This window comes from Cyprinodon tularosa, unplaced genomic scaffold (assembly GCF_016077235.1).
Source record: "Cyprinodon tularosa strain WSP-4 unplaced genomic scaffold, ASM1607723v1 ctg242, whole genome shotgun sequence".
In the NCBI taxonomy this organism is placed as follows: domain Eukaryota; kingdom Metazoa; phylum Chordata; class Actinopteri; order Cyprinodontiformes; family Cyprinodontidae; genus Cyprinodon; species Cyprinodon tularosa.
Genome location: NW_024038901.1, coordinates 229,231 through 248,508, shown reverse-complemented (window position 1 = coordinate 248,508; position 19,278 = coordinate 229,231). Strand labels below are relative to the sequence as shown.

Sequence of the window (19,278 nt, the reverse complement as noted above, 5' to 3'; positions counted from 1 at the left end):
CTTACAAACAGCAGTCGAATGTCAGTTAGGTAAAAAGCTTTAATTAGGGCATAAACTGAAACATTGAAAGTTTTAATTTAATCTAAAAAATTAAAAAATTTCACCAAATGAGCCAACATCTGGTGTTCCCTTCTAGTATAGATTATCAAAATGGCTGCTCTCTGCTACTAGAGTAAGATGCCTCTCATATATCTAAGATTTGATAATTTATGGCTTTGAAAGAAAGTCAAGTCTTTTGTTAAACTGTTGCAACCTGGAGAGGCTGTTGATACCTTAGTTCCAGAATTGACTATTGTAAAGCTCTTTCTGTCGGTTTACCCCAGTCATCACTTAGCTGTCTTCAACTTGTGCAGAATGGAGCAGCTTTTAGCTAATACTTCCAGACTGGACCATATTGCATCTGTTTTATGTTTACTATTATGGCTTCCTTTTCTTTTTAGAATTAAACATTTTATTTGTCTCTAAAGCACTGAATAAATCTGTTACCCCTTGCTCTGCCCTTATCTATAACTAATATCAGTTCTTATCTGAACTTGGCCCGTTTAAATCAAAAGATATGGTATTCGGACGGGCTTTTGGCAACTCTAAAGTGTGGTGACTTATCTTGTTTCATATTTGTTTGTTTATACTATTTGTTTTGGTTTTTTCTCTGCTTTAAACCTTTTATGCTTTTTATATACATTTTTTTAGTCCCCTCGTTGTGTAAATGGCTATATAAATAAATGTTCCCTATAATATAACTTGTAATACAGATTTTATTTTGAAGTTCCTATGAGTATAGCTTAAACCTGTGTTTGCCAATAGCCAGATGCTTTCAGTATATTATCAAAGCTGGAATAATAAAAGCATGTTTGCTGTTGACGTTCAAGAAAGGGTAAAAAAAAAAAATAAATAATAATTATTGGAAGTAAAACAAAACAAAAATTGTAAAGTGATTAATAATAGAACTTAATTTCAAGCCTATGTGTAACTTTATATGTGGCTACTTTGTAACCTCTTTTTTTGCTTTGTCTCAAAAATGAATTGCAGAAAAAAAAATCAATGTGCTGCAAAAAGCTGTGCATTTTGTAATATAGCATCACTTAAGCCTGACAATATTCATCACAAAAAAGCCTGTTTCATGAACATGTTTTTTATTGTCTTACAAATATTAAGTTATCCACAAAAAATAAAATAACTTAGATAATAACCATATTAAAACATAAAAATACAAACATACATTACATTTAACACTTAGAATACATAATGCTGACATTGTTCAAAGTTCTCCTGGATATTGTTTAGTATATGCAGACTACTTATCAGTTACATTGGTTGCATAATACCAGATTTCTGTTTTGAACACAGAAAATATATTGTTTAAAATAAATTACACTATCTGATAAGTAGCTTACTTATACTATTCCTTATATACTTTGAAGCTGACATCAGAATATCCCTATAAAACACACCGATAATTTGTGAAGCGAGTGAATGTACATACAACAAGGAGCTTACAGTGTTGCTCACAAGAAATGCATCACAAAACGGGAAAGACTGATTGAAGCCACTTTAGGATGCTAATAGGGTATGTGCAGCTGGGGCTTGTTTTTGTGCATTCAATTTCCTGATGTATCTAAAAAATTATTGATGGCAATTGTGAATTCTAACTCTTATTTTTTATTTACAGTGCTACCTAGATCATGTCAAAGATCAAATGTAGAGTTTTTGGGTCTATTGTGCACTCTGACCATCTTTTTAATGCACTTATCACATCACAACAGACTGGGAACTGAGAATGGTGTATCTTTGCTGTGCTATATGGTGGTCGAAAAACAGTGGCACAAACATTTTACAAGCATAGTGTTTTGAAGTGGTGCATGGATTTTAACTACTTTCTCCAGTTAAAGACAGTAAAGGTGTGCCATGAAGTATCCCATTAAGCAGCACCAACATCTAGCTTCAAATAAGCATTTTGGCCAACTTTATCCTTCGGCCTTTAAGTGACCATGGCTGTAGTGGTGTAATCAGTTTATTTCATGCTGGGAGTTGATTGTTGATCCACATCTTCTCCTGTCTTACCCTAATGAGGACCTGAACTCTTTGTTTTATCATTATTTTATAGCGTTATACTTCATAACACTCAATATAATAACAGTGATTGGGAGATAACACAACATATCAGTTAATCCTGCTCCGTCATATGTGCAACGTGATTAAACTGAGTTATGATGCCAAAGTTTTGTCTAGGTAGTGGTCAAGAAACATGAAAATGAATGGATTCTGGCAAAAGTTTCCATTCATGAATGTACTGTTAAGTGTATAGATAGTTTAAAATGTACAAAACAAATCAGAAATTTAAATAAAATAAAGATCTTATATCAATAAAGCTATTAAGAAATATTTTCTCTTTCATGCATTTCACTTTGCCTTGTAAGATTAATGCATAATTTTTATCAGTTAAGATGTTTTCGTTTTTTTATATAACTCTGCTCTCCAGTCTTCATAGTAAGGTGGTAAAGATCCTTTTTAAATCTGGCTTGTAGCAACTTCAGGCGCCTCCTGCATGTGCAATCTACACCGACCAACACAAGTTTCTTTGCCGCATTAATTGCGACACACTGTCCTTCTGTGACTGCTCTGCAACAAAAAAAACAAAAACAAACAAAAAAATGCAGTCCATGACAAAAAACAATGGGGCATTTGGCTGTTTTTCTCTTATGACTTGGGTCTTTTACTGTGTTTTTCTTCATTTACAAACACTAACCCACTCTTTTATCCTGCACTCTTCACAAACCACATAGCAGCACCAGTGGAACTTGCAGTTGCAGCGTTCGCTGCGTGTCTGTTGCAGGATATTGTGCCCCCTCCCACAGCACAGACTCTCACAGTTGTCCATTCCAGGGCTGGTCTTGTTGCAGATCCTGCCCTGTGTGCCCGCTGAGTCCGAACTAAGGTCCCGCTCACAAAAATCAGGCGACTTCTCGAAGTACACCAGGTCTCTGCTGTTGCGCCGCCGATGTGAGTGGTGGCTGTCTCGATGATTGTGATGGTGATGATGGTTGTGGTTGTTATGGTTTGAATGATCCAGTTGGCCGTTATTCCTGTTTTGAGCCTTGATAAAGGTGGCAACATGAAAACGCTCTTTTAGGATTGTGCCCACCAGCCGGAACTCTGGAGTGACCTGCCAACAGGTTTTAAGCTGGCAGCTCCCTGACGTCCCATGGCACTTGCATTTCCTTCTCATGTTGTCCAGCACCACCTAGAAGACAGCAGAGGTAGAAAGAGGGAGAGAGAGAGAGAGTAGAGCTTACTGAGTAAGGGGTATGATCAAGAAGAATAAAAATGTTTTCTTGCAATGTGTGTAGTGTTTAAAGCTTTACATACTAGTATGTACAACTAAATGTCTTTTAGCGGAGATTGGACCAACACAAAGCAGCACATTATTATAGAAAAACAATTTGAAAAGCATGACCCTATTCATTCTACCCTGATACCCATAAATTAAACTCCAGTCAACCATCTGTCTTCAATCGTCATCGGCTAAGTGAAAAGAATCTACATGTGTGTAATTTTTGGTCTGTAAAAAGGCCACAGATGATATTTGAAAGCTTTATGGGGTTGATAAGTATCATTAGCACACAAAGAGTATTACAAAGACCAAACATAACAAACAAGTCAGAGATGAAGTTGAGAGACTTTTAAAGCTGGTTTACTTTAGAAAGCAATATGTCAAGCTCTGAAAACCTCACAGGCCACTTTTCAGTCCAAAAATGGAATGCTTATAGAAGAACTGTAAACCTTACAAGACATGGTTAATCATCTATATTTACTAGTTAGGCAGAGAAAACTTTACTCAGAGAAGCACTCCAGGAGGGGATGGTAACTCTGAAGAAGCTGCTTAGATTTATTGCTCAGCTGTGAAAATCTGTTGACAATTAATCATGAACTAAAATAATCTAGTCTATGGAAGAGGAAGGCTAGCCATTACAGTAAGCCATGTAGGTGAAAAAGCAAAAATGTGGAAGTTGATGTCTTGGTCAAATCAATCCATTATTGGTCTCTTTGGTCTACAAGCAAAATCATACTGTATGTGTGAAGGGAAGCTACAGTAACACTGTTCATTGCCCTAACAATAAAGAGGCCCTATGGTGAAACATGGTGGAAACAGTGTCATCCTGTGGGTATACAGTTTTTTTTACCTAAGACAGTGCAGCCCTTTAGATCTAAAAGGTAGATAGATAAAAAAAAATCAGTTGTCCAGAAGCCATGCAGAGAACACCTCACTATCCTTAAATGAAAAGGACTATCTTCTTATTGTCATCATCTTATACATTGTCCTTATGTGACTTATTGGTTGGTTTCACTTATAACAACAAAAAAAGCATGCAGCCCTTTCCTCTGCAAATAAGTATCTCTTTATGGTGATCTATCATATTGAATGTAAATGAAACTGATTGACAGTTGTGGCTTTAAATTTAGAAAGGATCAACAGGTACAATTTATTGTTCAATGCAGTGCATCTACTGAACAAGTTTATTTTTCCCAAAGTCCTATGCATGCTTAATGACTAAGATCCATTGCAGAAATATATAGTTCCCCTGTGGGAAATCCAGGTGGTCTGACTCTGAGTATGTGGTTAAACCTACTGATATCAAATAACACAGTGGATGCAGGCAATACCCAAACAGACAGCATTGTCATTACTCATCGGTTGGTATGAAGTAATGACTCCAGGGATGACCCACATGTAACAGCATATTACACATCAGGGCATTGAGGGATTCACATATTTTCACTTTAATGGTTTAATCCTGGCCAGTGCAGCCAAACTGGATGCCAGAGGCAATCATTGTTTATCAAAAGTGTTCAGCATGTTCTGATAAAGGTTCAGATACACCTTGACATACAAATACATTTCATCATGAGGTCTGGAAATAATATTTGGGTAACTACTGTAGAGTCAGTATCCTGATCAGTAAACATAACCTTGCCTGTTTGATTCGATGTGCAGACATAAAAAACACAGAAACAAGTGCTGCACAAGCCATGTTCATTTCTGCAATGTGTGTGCTGGTGGGTGTTTATCAGTCAGCACCAGTCCAAAACTTTAAGATCCAATTACCAACAGGAACACCAGGCCACCCAGAGTACTGACAGATGCTACTGCTGCCGCCCCTATCAACAGACACACATACACACACTCACACACAGGTTTGGCATTAAAGACATTCTAAACATGTGCAAGCAATAAAGCTAGGAGGCTTTTAGAGAACTACTCGCCTTTACTGTTTAGAAACTACCGATGCAAAATTCCTTTTCATTGTGCCAAATAAAAAAATGTGCATAGTTCATAATGTCCCCAACAAAATGCTAAAGGATATTTGATGATAACAAATAACTTGCAGCAATATAGCAAGCTCCTCAATTGAGCTGAGGACTATTACAAATGAATAAGGATAAAGTTCCTCATAAAGTGGTTTTAGTGGCAACGAGTGACAGTCTTATGTTTTAGAAAGAAAAAAAAAACGTTGCCTTCTGATATTTTTAGAATAGGATTTTTTTTTCATTCTTGTTTTTAATTAACCACTGTTTATTTTTCTTCCACCTATTGAACCAAAAGTAAAAGAACTTCAATAATTTGGTCTTGTGTCGAAGTTCCTGACGTACTACTTCATTTATGCAATTTTTGCTATACTTTCAGCTGTACCTTCTCTTGATGTCATCAACCTTACAGCTAAAACCTAACCTGAATTAACATTCAAAATCCTTTAGTTGATGCAACCATTCCAAAAAAGGTAAGAGGAATTGATACTTAATAAAAACTTCTGTGTGTTCCACATTATTACAATGGAATGACTTTCTTAGTGCAGACGGAAGCTCTCAAATTAATTTCAGGCCTTGCTAAAAACAAACAAACAATTTCTGGAAAATCTAATATAGCCCACTTTCATTTTCAGAAAAGGAAAGTTGTGGAATGGCCAAAACAGAATCCAGAACTAAGTTGCAAGAAAAATCTAAGGGGTTACTTAAAAAGACCTTTAGACAAGAGATTTCCACACAATCAGAACCTCTTCTGAAAACATTCACCGTACATTGGCCAGCCAAGATGTTACAAATTAGTAGATGATCACTAGAGAAGATGCTGAATAATAAAAAAAAAAAGCTATATATAGTTTTATTTAAAGAGCATGCATAATTAGGCAGTCATTTTAATAATGGTCTTTTATCTATTCATGCTAAATCCCCACATATTGTGAGCTAAAATACAGGACTTGAAGATGCACCGTGCAAGCTCAAACTTGTAAATCTTGCAAGTAACCATTAAAGCAGCTTGCAGATATTATGGTTCATAGTTGCAACAGATTCAAGTCTGACCAGACAGATTCAGCAGGGACTGAACAACTAGTTTCTGTTGTGAATGAGCTTGATACTAAACACTTTACATACTCTAATAGAGGAAAGACATATGGTGGAAAGGAAAGTGGTAGAAGCTCTTAAAGCTCGGCAAATGAGAACAAAAATCCAAAGCTTGTTGCTGCAGGAGTCACAGGGCATGATTTTCTTTTCTACATTTGAGCAACGTTTAAGTGTTTTTTTTTTTAAAGTTTCTGTTCAGGGGTAAACTTAATCACAGGTCAAACTGCAAAAGACCATTTATTGAAGCCCAGAAGAAGAGATTTTCTTTTACAAGGATTTTGTCTAAGCTGGCTAAAAAACATATTTGTAAAAATTTTTTTCTTAAAATGTTTAGGGATGTGAAGTTGACTTGTAGTGTTTTTACCTTATAGCTACCCGACATTTTTACATTTTTTTCTCTGAACTGTTAAGATCCATCCCGCATAAAAATTATTTAAAAGTACTGATATATCTGGTTGAATAAATAATGTAATGATATAGTAAAAAAAAAAAAATGTTTTGCATCATTGCATGTTTTGGGTACCACTTGTTGAGATGAAAGAAAATAACCCACAATTTTGCTTTTTGTATAAAAAGTATTCAACTGATTTAGAGTGTTGAAAGGAAAGTTTAAAGGAGTTGTGATCAGTGGTGAGGGGATAATAAAGGCTGTAAGATTTCAGGGTAAACAACAGTAAAACAGTTCAAACAGCACTTGCACTGAGTTCAGAGTGCAGCTTAGCAAGTTTTTAGAAAGAGTCAGAGGCAACCCCAGAAACGCAAACGTCCGGGCCTTAAACACACAGTAAAGTCTGTAATCATGAAACGCTCCAGCCCACTTAAACCTTAAAGAGACAAACTGACCTAGGAGTCATAATTGCATCCACATTGCTACTGTTTGATGACAGGTCATTCACTGCGGGATATGAGGTTCAAAGAAGAGTAGGAAAGCATAAAAAAAAGCTTTTGTACGGTGTTATTTTGATGTATAAAACCTCCATATAACACACAAATTTAGCTTTATTTTGTGAAGAAATATTTACAGTTCTCTCTCTTTTTTTGCAATATATATTCTGGCTGATGGATAGATTTAGAGTAAGAATGATCAAACTATCTTTTCAGAAAGATTAAGCTAAGTACAGGAAACTGCTATAGCTGTTATAAGGTGGACAAATAAAAAGTCAACCACTCACTGGACCACTGCGTTTTACACAATCTTCTAACCCCCATTAAACCATTTCGTACCAGAATTGCTTTTTAGTATTGTATAAAACATATACAGTTTCAAGTAAGTAATGCTCTTGCAAGGCATCTAAGACTTCACTATATATAATCTGATCTTCAGCTAAGTTAGCCTGGCTCAGACATTTTGGCTTTATCTGAAAACTCTGAGATGCAAGGCACTGGACAAAGTGCTGTAAACTCCAAAACACGAGCACAAAAAAACACTGCAAACAAAGAAGAAATGAGCTTCAAACAGGTGAAAACATGCAGCGAACGGTGAAATGACCTGCAAACACATGTAAACACACAAAAATAACAACAGCTACATGCAATGCTGCAAACAGCAAAAACAGCAGAAAACTTGCTCTAAAGAAATGGAAGTGTTCACATAAGGGAGATAAAAAAAAGACCAAACCATATAGAACCAGCGTCCCTTATATGTTAATATATATAACTATGCTGTTATTCTGTAAAACTGCAAGACTATGTGTTTGACAATAAAATGAAAGATAACAAACCACTAATTTCTGCTTTTTTTTTTACTTTTTAAAAACATGTGTTAAAACTTAATTTCCTGTTTGTACTGAGGGTTTTGTCCGATATGATTTTAAAGCAATTTAGCTTATTTATATAGCACCACTTCACAACATATGTCATCTCTAGACAATTTACAGAGACAATTCAAAGAAATAATAAAGACAGGCTGGTTAGGTTTTCTATCTGAAAAGCCCAACTGATTGCCTCCAGTCACTGAGGCAAGATTCGCCACTCCTGGATAAGCATGTACAAATGGTAGATATTTGCTTGACTCTACAGCAGTCCTCGAACCAAGCAGGCATTTGTTGACAATAGGGTTGTCAAAAGTATCGATACTCAAAAAAGTATCGATAGTGAAACGTTGTATCTTGTGCCAACAGTGCCACCACCAGTGGCACCTAAGCAGTCATTCATCTAAAGTGCAGAATAGAGGACAATGCACTTTCAGAACACTGTGTGATTGAATAATTCTGTGCACTTTTCAGTTTCAGACTTTTTTTTTTGTAAGAGATGCAGCTGCTGAGAATTATTTTTGTTTCTTAACCGGTTTGGCTAGTGTCATTGTTATGTGTGCAAAGCATAGCCAAGGAAGGAATACTTAATTTTAATTTTATAAGTTTTTTTTTTTATCAAACTTGCTTAATATTGTGCACAGCATACAACCTTTATTGTATTTATATATTGTATTTTATTTATTAATGAAAATATTTCTGTAGAATTTTGGAGTCTCTGTTTTTATCCTTGTGGTATCGAGTATCGAATATTTTCTTTAGTATCGGTATCGAGTTGAAAAGTTTAGTATCGTGACAACCCTAGTCGACAATGGAGAGGAAAAACTCCCTTCTCACAGGAAAAAAACCCAGCAGAACTGGGCAAGTGCTTTTAATTGAGATAAAAAAAAAAAACACTTTGGCAGAAATCCCTCAGACTGCATATTACCTGCAGTTTTTTATTCATACTGATTAATCAGTCCAGCTTTATGAAATGTATAAAACTATATAAATTTTATAGTATTAGGCTTCTTCTCATGGTAGATCAAAATTGGAATCTACCAGGATACTGAAAGGCATTATCAAAGGGTTATTTAAAATAAAGGAAAATATATCTGATTTAAAGGTACACTATGCAACCGGTGTTGATTTTCCAGCGAGGCTCCCCCCAGAGGGCGAAAGTAAAAGTGCACTGTCGTAAATATGCACAGCTGTTCTCCTGGTTTCTCCGTCAAGCCAGGCGCAGTTGTTTTGAGCTTAGCAGACAGGCAAACGCAACGAATGACTAATGCTGCGTTCACACCGCAGCTGGCGCGACAGAAGCAGTGAGTTTACATGCAAAGTCAATGGTTGACGCGCGTCAAGGCGCAGCAAAAGGTCCCGCGGCGCGTTTTGAGCAGCAGGCGCAGCGAGTCTGAGCAGCTGATGCTACGTTCAGACCGGACGGCCAGCTGCCCCCGGTGTGAACGCAGCATGAAGCAGCGCGTCGGGCGCGTTTAATCATCTGACGCAGGGAGAGAGACACAGCGCTGATGATCAGAGGCTATGATCACTTCTCTTAAACAGTTTATTGACGCCTAAATTGACTTAAAATGCAGAAATCTGCCGGCAGAATATGCAGTTTGGATTATTTAGATGAAAAACACCTACCAGCTGCCGAGGCTGCTGATGAAGGAATTCCTACTGTCGCACCGCTGGTATGTGGGGGTCTGAGCGGCTCCGACAGAAAAAATATTGAAGGCAGGATAATAATCTGAATGAACTGACGGCACTGATTACGTTTTCAGGTGTATTTTCTCACTTAAACACATATTAAAACTACTTTATTCCCACTGATCACAGCAAATATAGCTGCAAGGCAGAGAAAGGATAGTGAAGCTCCGCCCAACGCGCATCAGACACACTTTTGCACCGCGCAGCCAGAGCAGCAAAGCTGCTTCAGCTGCGCGTCAGAACTAACTGGTACAAGCAGCAAAAATGAAGCAGCAGACGTGATTTTGCTGCTTTTGCTGCGTGAACGTAGCATAACTGCACAAAGATCGCCACTGTGCTAGCAACGAGAATGCTTTTAACTGGGGGGTGTAGCAGTTCTCGCCGTAAAGCAAGACTGACTCTCGTGAGACTTCTGAGCCTGTGGGTGCGGGTCGGTGCTCCTGCAATTGCAAGTGTGGTATTTCCCCCACAGACCACCAGGGCAGCCGAGAATACCTTTGTTCAACCTGAAATGACTCATTTAATCATCCAAAACGATATGGAACACATTAATTAACTGAAAAATGTTGCATAGTGTGCCTTTAAAATTCTAGACTTCTGCCAATGATTTCATCAAAGAAATACCATCTGTTAGATCTTTTTTGGGATACATTTGTTCAAGAAACCCCCTGTGAACAAATGCACACCAATGGCCCTGAGCGAGCAAAGTTTAAAACGCAGTTTGCAAACCCCATAAACCTCAACAAAAGAAAATGACTGCGAGTCAAATATGCTTTCGGTGTTTAGGAAACAATCTTTTGGCACGCAGATGAAAGACAAAAAAGGTAGAATTTGGGCCATTAACAGGTGACAGGAAATAAGGAAGCTGTCTGCTCTCACTCTAATTGAAGTGGTTTGCCAGTAAAACATGTGATCTGATCCATCAAACAAAGAGCATTAGGAATTAGTATCCAGTACAAGAGGAAATAAAGACGAGGGCTAAAATTGGATGACTGATCAAACACTTCCTGTCTAGGCTCAAAACTTTGTGGCTTTAGACTTCCCAACAGAGATCTTTCAAAGCCTACTAGAGGTTGACTAAAGATCAGAGGAAAGGTTGTGATTTTTAGGAATAGCATAAAAATTCCTGTTTGACATGATCTTTGCTGAAGAGTAAATTATTTATTTATATACTGATGTGGAACCTGAGATTTAACCCTAAACACATTGACAGTGATTTAAAGACAAATGCCAAGAGGACCTGTCTGGGTAACCTTTTTGCTGCCCTAAAACTAGTTATTAGACGCAGAGCATTTTATCAACAATAATCTCTTCATCTAGCTGATAGCCCATCAGGATTTAGATGTCACTATCTTTTGTCATTTGCCATATAGATTAGATGTTATCAATACTCTCACATGATCTTTCATGTTTGGCAGCTTTAGAAAAGTAAAGTAGGATGCATAAATTTGGAACAGATGCTTTTGTAGAGATGAAAAAGTATTTTTGGAAAGGAGCATAAACAACTTGTAGAATCAGCAGGTCTCAACTCTTAATTTTCATTTATGACTTTTCCTTTTTTTGTGTTTATTGTCAAACAATATAAAGGATCTAATTTGACTTTTGGCTATCGTTTTAAGCATTATTTTTTCTATTACTACCACAAAAAATAGAAATATATTTGATGTGTTTCTTTTTTGCCAGAATGATACTTAACACTTTTTATTCACTTTAAATCAATTGTAAGATGGATTAAAGCTTTCTGACAGCAAAGTGCTGCTCCTTACTGAGTCACCTTTTTGGTTGATTTAGATTGACCTCTGTTCTGTATCACATCTATTGGTAACCTGGTAAGGTAGGTAGGTTGCAGTCACATGAACTCATCCAAACAAATTAGGAAAACAGCTACCTTTAATCTGAGTATTAACTATTTGGTGAAAACATACAATATAAGTAATATTTTTTGAAGCATTACCAGGTCCAAAATTATCTGCAATCCCAAAAGTTCATTTGAAATAACTATCACATGATCATTTATTTAAAATGTTTGTCACCTTTAAGACTAAAATTATTCAAGCCCCTCGTAGATAAAGTTATTAAATAAGCTATTCTTTATTAAATAAACATTCAAAGTTTCTTTCTAATGGAAAATAAAATAGTTTTCTTAATCCATCCATTTTCCTTCATGCTTATCCCTGCGGGGGGTGACGGTGCCTATCTCCAGCTCTCAATAGGTGAGAGGCGGGGTACACCCTGGATAGGTCGCCGGTCCATCGCAGGGCAACACAGAGACCAACAGGACAAACCATTCATACACACCATGGGAAAATTTAGAGAAGCAAATTAACCTACAGTAGCAGCAATTCAAAAGGCCCTTCCCAGTCAAACGGCAGCTGAATGGCAGCTCACTTCCCTCCAACTTCCAGCCACTTTAGTGACCCCCTCTTGCATATTTTTTTTACTCTGACTCCACCCTTTCACTGAAATACAGGGTCTGACTAGAAGGTGACGCTTCTCTTTAGATCTAAATGTCCACAAATCATGAGAGAAAGAATATTTTAGTACAAATGTTGATGTTTAAAAAGGAATTGTAGGGCACCAACCAAGGGCCCATCAAGGAAAATTGGAAAATTATGAATGGATACTACTGTAACAGTCATGTTTTTGGACTGTGGGAGGAAGCTGGAGTACACAGAGAGAACCCAAGCATGCGCAGGGAGAACATGCAAACGCCATGCAGACTCCGGACTGAGAATCAAACCCGGAACTTTCTTGTTGCAAGGCAGCAGTGCTACCCACTGCACCACTGAGCAGCTAGGTTTCTTAAATAAGATGAAAAAATCATAAAGAAAATCCTTTCTATAGATATTTTTTAAACGGTAGGTAAGAAATAATCTAGATGCTTAAGAAAATTTAAAGAAATTCTTGATGTTACCACAGGGAACAAACTCTTAGAGGTTTAATCATCGAGTAGCTTTTCCATGTAATGCACTGGTATCTTTAAAATTAGCCTAGCCTAAATTTAGCCTAGGTTTAGTTCAAAGTCTTTGCAAGGCCTCCTTGCATCACCCTAATCATTATCTTCCACCAGAGATTCTGTATTAGATACAAGTTGGGACTTTAGGTCTTGGTTAAAATGTAACATTTAAAAATCAATTGTAGTGTCCAAGTTTCAATAATACATGGATAACAATGAGATGACACATGGCCTGTTACTCTTACCTACAGGTCACATGACTTGACACAGACCCAACATTATTTTACAACAAGCACCATTGCGCAGCATATTTTCACAGCAACCATTAGACCTTATCTACATGCAATGCATCTATTTTTGGAGTAATGCCAGAAAAAAACACCTTCTTTATGTGCCTGAATCAGAAACATAAACAAGAAGCTTGTTAAACTTTACTGGCACTCAAACATGAAATTTCAATAAATTATGAATTTGCGAAAAAGGTAATCCTTCTCACTATTAGTAAGTACAGGTATGGTGAAGAATCTGTAATGCTGGACTGTGTATAATCCTAAATCAGCGTGAACATTGTTTTTCTGGAAGTTGGCACAATAAACTCTTTGAAATAGCAGATGATTTCAAATACCAAACTGGTGGCCTTCCAAATTTGTTGGAAAACTGATTACAAGACTGCATTGTTTACTGACAATGAGCAAGATGCTAATGAAGGTAACAAAAAAAAATTTTTTTTTTTATTTACCGATAAAGATCTACATGACTGAGTGGCACCTTGGAATCACAAAGTTTCCATAAGAGCTGTTAGGTTCTGTACATGCAAAAATTATTGTTTTCATCCAAACCGTATGAACAAATTAAACCAGAAATTGTTCACAAGACATTAGCTTGACCTTCTGGAAAAGCTTATATTGTCACCCAGACCTTCTTTCTAAAAAAACTAATGAAATAAGCAGAGGAGAACTGATCCCAACAAAAGATCTAAGACTCTGGAAGATGTAAAGGGATTGTGCCAAGAAGAATGGTTGAAGATTTGACTTTTCCAACCATGTGAAATGTTACAGTTGACTAATAGTTATTCCAAAAAATGTATGGCAGGTATGCCAATAGATGTCGTATTTACTTAAGTTAAAATCATAGTTAATAAATATACTGTAATAATAATTTAAAAAATCTACAGTATCTAATTATCTATCTATCTATATATTTATATATATTTTTTTCCTTTTGAGATGTCACAACTGCAAATTAGGTTAAATCTATTTGAAAAGTTTTGCAGACATGCTCACGAGGGGAGCCATTAAAGTTGGATCCCACTATAATTTTTCATCTATGACATAGTCTGTTATCTGTAGGAAATGTTTTCCATACAAAACACCAATTTTGTTTGTAATGATTTAACACTGGGAACACACACTACCATTTTGTCTGCTCATACCTTAGAAAGAAAGTCAATTGTGGACCATATTTAGAACAAACATCTGGCAAGTTTTAATGGCCTTAAGAGAGTTGACAGAGGCATCTATAAAACAACCCCAGACAGAGATCAAATACAACATATTGGTGGCAGACCAGGACTGGAGGAGACATAACACAGTAGACCAAAGAAAACTACATACACGGGCCACAGTGCGAAATGAAGGAATAGCTAAGGAAAAACTTACATTTTAAAGCTTTGCACTTATGTGCCAATGAGAAATTTTGTATGCCTCTTCAACAATAGTCAATAATTACAGTGATGATTTTTGCAGAACACACAAACTTAATGAGGCAGTTCAGTTCCTGCATGCACTTGCCTTTTGCAGCTATGTCGTAACAGATATTGAGACTAAGGACTGCAGTATGCCGAAAGCAAAGTGCTAGTACACCGCTTACAGCATTATGCTATTAGCGTTGTCACAAAAAAATTAATCTTTGAATTAACTCTTAGAAGTGTTAAGAGAAGTAGTGATGGCCTGCAGTGAAAGAGAGGGAGTCTAACTCCAGGGGAATTATACAGACTGCAGCAATTCTGGAATCTGGTTGTAATTTGTCTTTCCTGACAACTAATTTCTTTAAGCAGAAATACATTGCATTACCCCCGCCCCCCTAAAAAAAGCCTTCAAAATAGCTTGGTTGTTTTTTTTCTAAAATGGGTGTTCCACATTAACAATAAGGAACACATTGTATTACGTACTTGCTAGAGATGCCTAATGCAATCTCTGTTTTATTCTGGATGTGAAATTACAAAAATCGAGCTATGTCATTTTCAGTAACAACTAGTTCAACTTTACCAATAAAAATTAACCTCTTCTTATCAATTTAATTTGTTGCTTTGTATTTGATCATTGGGCTAATCTCTGTGTCATCAACACAAACCACTTTTGGGAAAATCCTAATCTAATGTCTGCGTGTCCCATGATCGACCCCTCTTTACGAATAAACAACCAACGACACTGTTCACCGCCTTGTGTTTGCCAGTTCAAAGGCGATCTACTAAAGAACCCCAAAGCCCAGCAGAAAGCCGGGGCAAAATCAAAGCACACAAACAAATCCCACAGCAACACATTAAACCCAGACATCACTTTAAACAAATCAAACGCCTTGCTTCAAAAGAACAGCTAAGCACGCGTATATGAATACACAGGCTGACACAATGACATGCAGTTAGTGGGCAAATGTATACAGCTATGCAGTGTCAGGGTGTCTCTGCAGTTGTGTCTATGCACACAGCATTTACTCACTGTTAATTACACACAGTGTCCACAGCTCTCATTTAAAGACTCTAATAAAATGTTATTACAGACATAAGCACTTCCACCTGCTGTGCTTTTACTGTGAATCATTTGCCTCTGTACATATTTGTGTGTGTGCATGAGTAAAGCAGTACTATATATACAAAGCCTGCTACTTTAGATTGTATCGTCTTACTCTGCACCATAAGAAAAGCTCTGCACGCCATAAACAATATAAAATGTCCTCTGAGAACTTTATTAACAACCCTGCACTAATGTTTCTTGATTAAACGGTTGATACCTTTTGTGTGGTTTCTTAGTCAGTGATTGAACCTGAACTGCCTCTTATGAGCAGTTTATCATTGTTCATAGGTTAAATTAGCCATAAAACAACCTGGGAGTCCCAGTATTGCTGGTTGGGGCAGATCTCAAAGGGGTGTCGTTCAAATTCTTTACGAGTTGCTAATAAATCTTACAGGGCTTCTGTTAAAGCTGCATTAAGCCTTCACTTACTCAAAGTTAGTCCTGGACTGCTTTAGAACATATGCTTTACACAAACATATTTTTTAATGAAAACTACATTAAATTGGCAGATAATCACTAACTCCTTCCATTTAGTTTTCTATTTTAGAATAAAGCAATCACTTCATTAACAGTCGACATTGCCTTTGAAATTGTTCAAACCACCTTTTTCTGCCTAACACACAAAGAAGTTCATAATTGTCTAGTGGAGGGTATATAACATAATCTTGAAAGAGAAGTGCATTACTGTATTATATAGCTTCCTTAGTCAATATTACTGTATGTATCTTTAGGTCCAAGGAGTTATGTGTCTACCAGGTTTGCAAACATACAAATTGGATTTTTAGTCTATTCATTTTGATAAATAATTCAAAATGAGTTTTTTTCAAATGATTTGAAAATGTAATTTAAGTTTTGCGACAGACCTCAGTCCGATTAAGGTGAAACTTTGGCCAACTCTAAGGTTACGTTCAGACAGCAGCCTGAAGTGACGTCCTGAATCTGATCTTTTCATGAGAATCAGAATCAGGTCCTTTTCAGCCGAAGAGTTGTTCATGCTACAAGGATTCCCCTTTATTCATTTGTTTATTCTTCCACAAAAACTCTGGCAAGCCTCCATACCCCTGCAGCATGATGCTGAAAATGCTGCAACAGCTATTGGCTAATCCAGGTGTTCAATTTCAACTGAGCTGTTACTTTACAAATGAATTTTAATTTGTGAAAAGCTTTGAAGAATATAACAACCTTCTCTTTTTACTTTGTTGGCATTTCTGAGCTGTACAAAAACCCAGCTGTGCTCACCGTATCATGCACTGCTGCCAACTCTTTGCTTAGTTTTATAAGGCCGCATTTCAACAGTTGTTGAGTTTTCTGGTTTATCTATATTGAGTGACAGATTTCTGCAATAGATTCCACTAAGACTTTAGGACAAAACCTTCAGTTTGTTTCTCTTCTGATCAGATAGCAAATACCCCATGTGAATTGTGGAAAATTGCAACCTGGACTTCAAATTCCTGTCTTTCAATCAGTTTTGTCTAACTATTGTTAAAATAAGAATTGAGTTGTTCGATGGCTGACAATTTTCTCACCTGATCTGTGAATCTCTGCCGCTCCTCTAGAGTTACCATTGGCATCCTGGCTGCTTTTGCTTGAAGCCCTTTTAGCCCTGACTGTTTATGTGTGAAGACTATGTATTAGTGGGTTTTTTGTTTTGCTATACTTCTAATTTTACAAAATAATGAGAAATACTATGTGAGCTCTTCAACACTTAAAGCAAAGCTTACTAACCAAACTTCCCTTTAAACTTTCCCCCTCAACTTCTATCCTGACCTGTGTGATGCTAGTCTGGTATTACTCAATCTAACATAGGAAGGTTCTCCGGAACAGTGTTTCTGTTGTTTTATTTTTCAATTTTAAATGTTTTTTGAGGGTATGATGTGTCCTCTCAAACCCCTAGTTGCGTTGGGCAGAGGCCACTTCAAAGTTGGTAAGTCTTCTGTAACTCTGGGCAAATTCTCCGTCCGAGTTAGATTACAGTTTCTGTCAAAATCTGTTGTCGTTATTTAAAGAATTTGTCCCGAGTGATTTCTTCTCAAGAAAGAATTGCAGAGAGAAAGCTTCAAGGTCAGAAACAAAGATATTTCCATGATACTATAGTGTATTAATACTGTGACCAGTTGTAAATCTCACTTAAGCTTTTACGTCATACAGAAGCAGAAACAACTGAAAATATAAATGATGTCATAACTATGAAGAATTAAAAGGATTTAAATAGATTTGAAAAGCTTGAGTTAGAATCACGACATTTAAACAAAGTGTTGAAAAGAGGTGTCTTCCTACAAAGCTACAGTCTATCTTCCTCTTTGCTCCCCCACAGTCTGGCCCTGATGGTAAATCATAATTACCAAGATGCTTGCCAGTAACACAGCAGACAGTTGCTTAGGTAGCATTGTAACCACCTGCCTACCTAATAATGAACAGACAGGATTCAACAGAACGTTGACATGGCTCTTAGCTATTCAACATGAACACTGTGAGGTGTGCCAAACGTTTACTCCTTAAGTGTCCTCTTTAAATGATAGATATGGAGACTTTGAGAAGAAAATAAAAACTCTCACCAAAATATTTTACTTGATGTGCAGCTTATAGCTGTTTAACAATTAACATAGGTTAAAATATGAAACAAACTGCATGTAGAAATTATTTTTCTGCACTAAAAAGCAATATATATGTATAAATTAAAACATATTAATGTTCAGTTTACATAACGGATTTAACCAAAAAAACGAACTGTAATAAAAATCCATACATTTAATTTATTAATTATAATACAGAGAGGTTGGAGAAGGTAGAGCAGGAGAGGAGAAAAAATGAGGGAAGGAAGGGCGAATCTCTTTCTACTTTCCGCCCCACTGTTTGAAGTCTAAAATCTTTTGCAGCATTTTAAACATCTGTTTCCAAACTGCCAGCAGTCACTAATTAGGGCTAAAAACAAGACGGGACGTTGTGAGAACCCTGGGGTGGGCATGAGACAACATGCACAGGCCGTGAAAGAAGAAAAAAAAGCCCACAACATTCCTCTGCTTAAAGACTGTTCCTCTGAAAGGGGGGGAGTGGAATGGGGAAAAGACCGGGGCGGAGGAAGGTGAAGTGGTGAGAGAGGTGGGTTGGTGGGAGGAAAAGACACAAGGGATGGGTAGGCCCTATTTTATGGCCCCACCTGTCAGTGTTTTCTGTTTTATACAAGGAGCCTTGTGTGTACATGTATGTGTTTGTGGCTGGTTCTTAATAGGGCTTTATTGTGCTTTACACTTGAAGTCATCAGATGTGGGCTGTTTTACAGTAACAGTTCCTCACTGACTCACTTGCTTCTCTGACCGCCATCTTCACCCCCTGCTTTGTTTCTCCTTTACTGCTTTATTTCTCTCCCATTTTTCCTTTCCCTAGGGTTGGCTTTGTATATTGTTAGCTCTTACTGAAGCAAGGCTCTTCAGCTTCTATTCGTCTGTAACCTCCAAGAGATCAGACTGAAGCTGGCTTTGCACTTAAAAATTAAGCAAAGTAAGGACTAGAGTTATACATATACATCTCTCAGTCGACATTTTTGATATTAGCAGTTTTTTTCTTGTATCCGCATTGACTGATATGTCTATAGTATGTTGATTCATTAGTACATTCAGCAGCCATGCCTTGAGACCATGTAATGAACATGCATTGCTGCTTTCTCCAATTATTATCTATTGTTATAGGA

The 19,278-nt window shown here is 37.0% G+C and overlaps 1 protein-coding gene across 1 annotated transcript in view; it reads right to left on the bottom strand.

Moving 5' to 3' along the window:
- Nucleotides 1-2,453: 2,453 nt before the first annotated feature.
- wnt10a (wingless-type MMTV integration site family, member 10a) overlaps nt 2,454-19,278 on the bottom strand; it is a 37,037-nt gene continuing 20,212 nt past the window's right edge. The window contains exon 4 of the mRNA XM_038287654.1: nt 2,454-3,241. Within this exon, the coding sequence (XP_038143582.1) occupies nt 2,729-3,241 (513 nt within the window). The 3' untranslated portion in view covers nt 2,454-2,728. The remainder of the gene's footprint in view (nt 3,242-19,278) is intronic.